Source organism: Rhagoletis pomonella, unplaced genomic scaffold (genome assembly GCF_013731165.1).
Source record: "Rhagoletis pomonella isolate Grant_MI unplaced genomic scaffold, Rhpom_1.0 Rhpom_scaffold_01842, whole genome shotgun sequence".
NCBI lineage: Eukaryota > Metazoa > Arthropoda > Insecta > Diptera > Tephritidae > Rhagoletis > Rhagoletis pomonella.
In genome coordinates this window covers 35,302-37,221 of record NW_023460396.1, presented here as the reverse complement: position 1 = coordinate 37,221, position 1,920 = coordinate 35,302, and the positions used below count along the sequence as shown (strand labels likewise).

At 39.5% G+C, this 1,920-nt stretch overlaps 1 protein-coding gene across 1 annotated transcript; it reads right to left on the bottom strand.

The window, feature by feature from the left end:
• Positions 1–8: 8 nt before the first annotated feature.
• On the bottom strand, positions 9–1,502 carry LOC118752788 (LMBR1 domain-containing protein 2 homolog; the record flags this gene model as incomplete). Its single annotated transcript, XM_036487660.1, has 2 exons — positions 9–533; positions 597–1,502. Coding segments are annotated over 2 exons (1,431 nt in total), but the record flags the coding sequence as incomplete, so codon positions are not given.
• Positions 1,503–1,920: the final 418 nt, after the last annotated feature.

Below are 1,920 nucleotides of genomic sequence, written 5' to 3'. Positions count from 1 at the left end.
GTGCCTTTAAAGCCAACCTCCACATTTTTGCTGACACCAAAGCGTTCGTTAATTTCTTCTGACAGACTGCGTGGAACTCCCAGGGGTGGAGCACGAGTGTTTAACGACGATGAAACAGTCGCATAGCTAAAACTGTCCGCATCACATAACAGACCATCCGTTGGTGAACGTAAATAGCCAACGGCCCCAGCTTGTGCGTTGGGTCCTGCTAAATTACGATACTTAGCAATATATTCGTTTGTCACAGATGTGAGATCTCTTCGTCGTGATGTGGCTTCAGTGGAGCGTTGTCGCCGTCGCTTTTCTCGTGCAATTAGATCTTTACCTTCTTGTACCAACTCAGTGGCAATAGTTTCATTTTGAAGAAATTGTTGAAATCCCATGGCGTTCAACGCTCGACTCCCCAAACTAAACCAAGTTGTGAGGCAAAATGCCAACATACACATTGGAAAGTAAATATTAAAGCCGTCCGAGATAATGCCTAAAACATCCATATGACCCATTATTTGGGTATAGTAGGTTTCGAGAATACGCTAAAAGTTAAGAATAAATTAATACTTTTAGTTAAAAATTAAATGTTGTTAAATCAAGCTTACCTCTTTAATTATATGCGAATCCATGTGAATTAGTCCTAGAAAATTTAGGCACATGGGTGGCGTCAATCGGCACAACAACATACCGCTAAATATCAAACTATGCTCATTGGTTTGATGATGAGGAGCCAAATAATATAAATTCAGGAAACGTATTCGGAGAATCGTAGAGTAAGTGCAATAAAAGAGATAGCAAAGCACAGTCATGGAAAATAGCTCTATTGTGAAGAAGTCGTAACTATACTTGGCCATATTAATAACATTCGCAAATATGGACAGAACTGGTCGCCGATTAAAAAAGGTAAGCTCACTCCATACGACCATAAATGACATGATTGTAGTCAAAACACATAGAATTTTCAAAAATGGTGATTTATATAAACACTCCCAATACCAGTGTAGTGTTGGGCTATAAATGGCAGTACCAAGCTGAGTTCGCTTTGGTGGGAATTCAGCTTTAAATCGCCGGTCTGCTGAGTGCATATTACGCGATACATCTTCCAAATGCAAAACTCTCTGCACTTGCACGCTCCAAAGGGATTCGCTTCGTTGTAATGTCTGTAAGGATTTTATCACTTGTTTATGTATACGCACTAAAGCCCTTTCTGAAGGAACAATCGTTGAGGTGCCACCATTTCCTCCTGCTCGGGTATAGTTGCGTACCGCGCGTTCCAACAGTTCAGTTGGCACTTTACGCAGTATAGTTTCTACACAGGGACGTAATTCGTGATTATTAGGAACGGCGCGGCTTATGCCCTGTAGTGACTCTAGCACATCATCTACAATCTCCTCAGCCTCCGCCTTATCTGTGCTGAGTTTAGCTGCTTTGAAATAAGCATATTCTAAGGTAAAGCCCGGCTTGGCGTTGTTCCACAGTGAACGTGGCACTTCAACAAGCGCGTAACCTAAAAATATATAATGAAAAATTAGTCTACAATGTATGTAAATACATACATAAGTACATAGACAATTGATTTGTACGATAAGTGTCACCGGAAAGGAATCCACATATGGGGCTCAAGGAAAGCCAAAAAAGGAACTACATTGCAAAACTACGGGTCTAACCTTTTTATTTCTCTATTTCGAAATTTAATTTTTAATTTTCATGCATACTTCGCATAACTTCGCATAACCAGTGCAATAAAAATATGTGATGCAAAATCTAAACTCAACAGATAGCTAAGTTTTTTAAAGTTCTGCTAATTTCTGCGTAACGGAATACATACAAAGTACAAAGTTATGCGAAGTATGCATAATCAGACCATAACAGCATATCGTTCTTGAGATTTTGGAACGATCTAACTGATCAATATGTTCTTGTATTGCA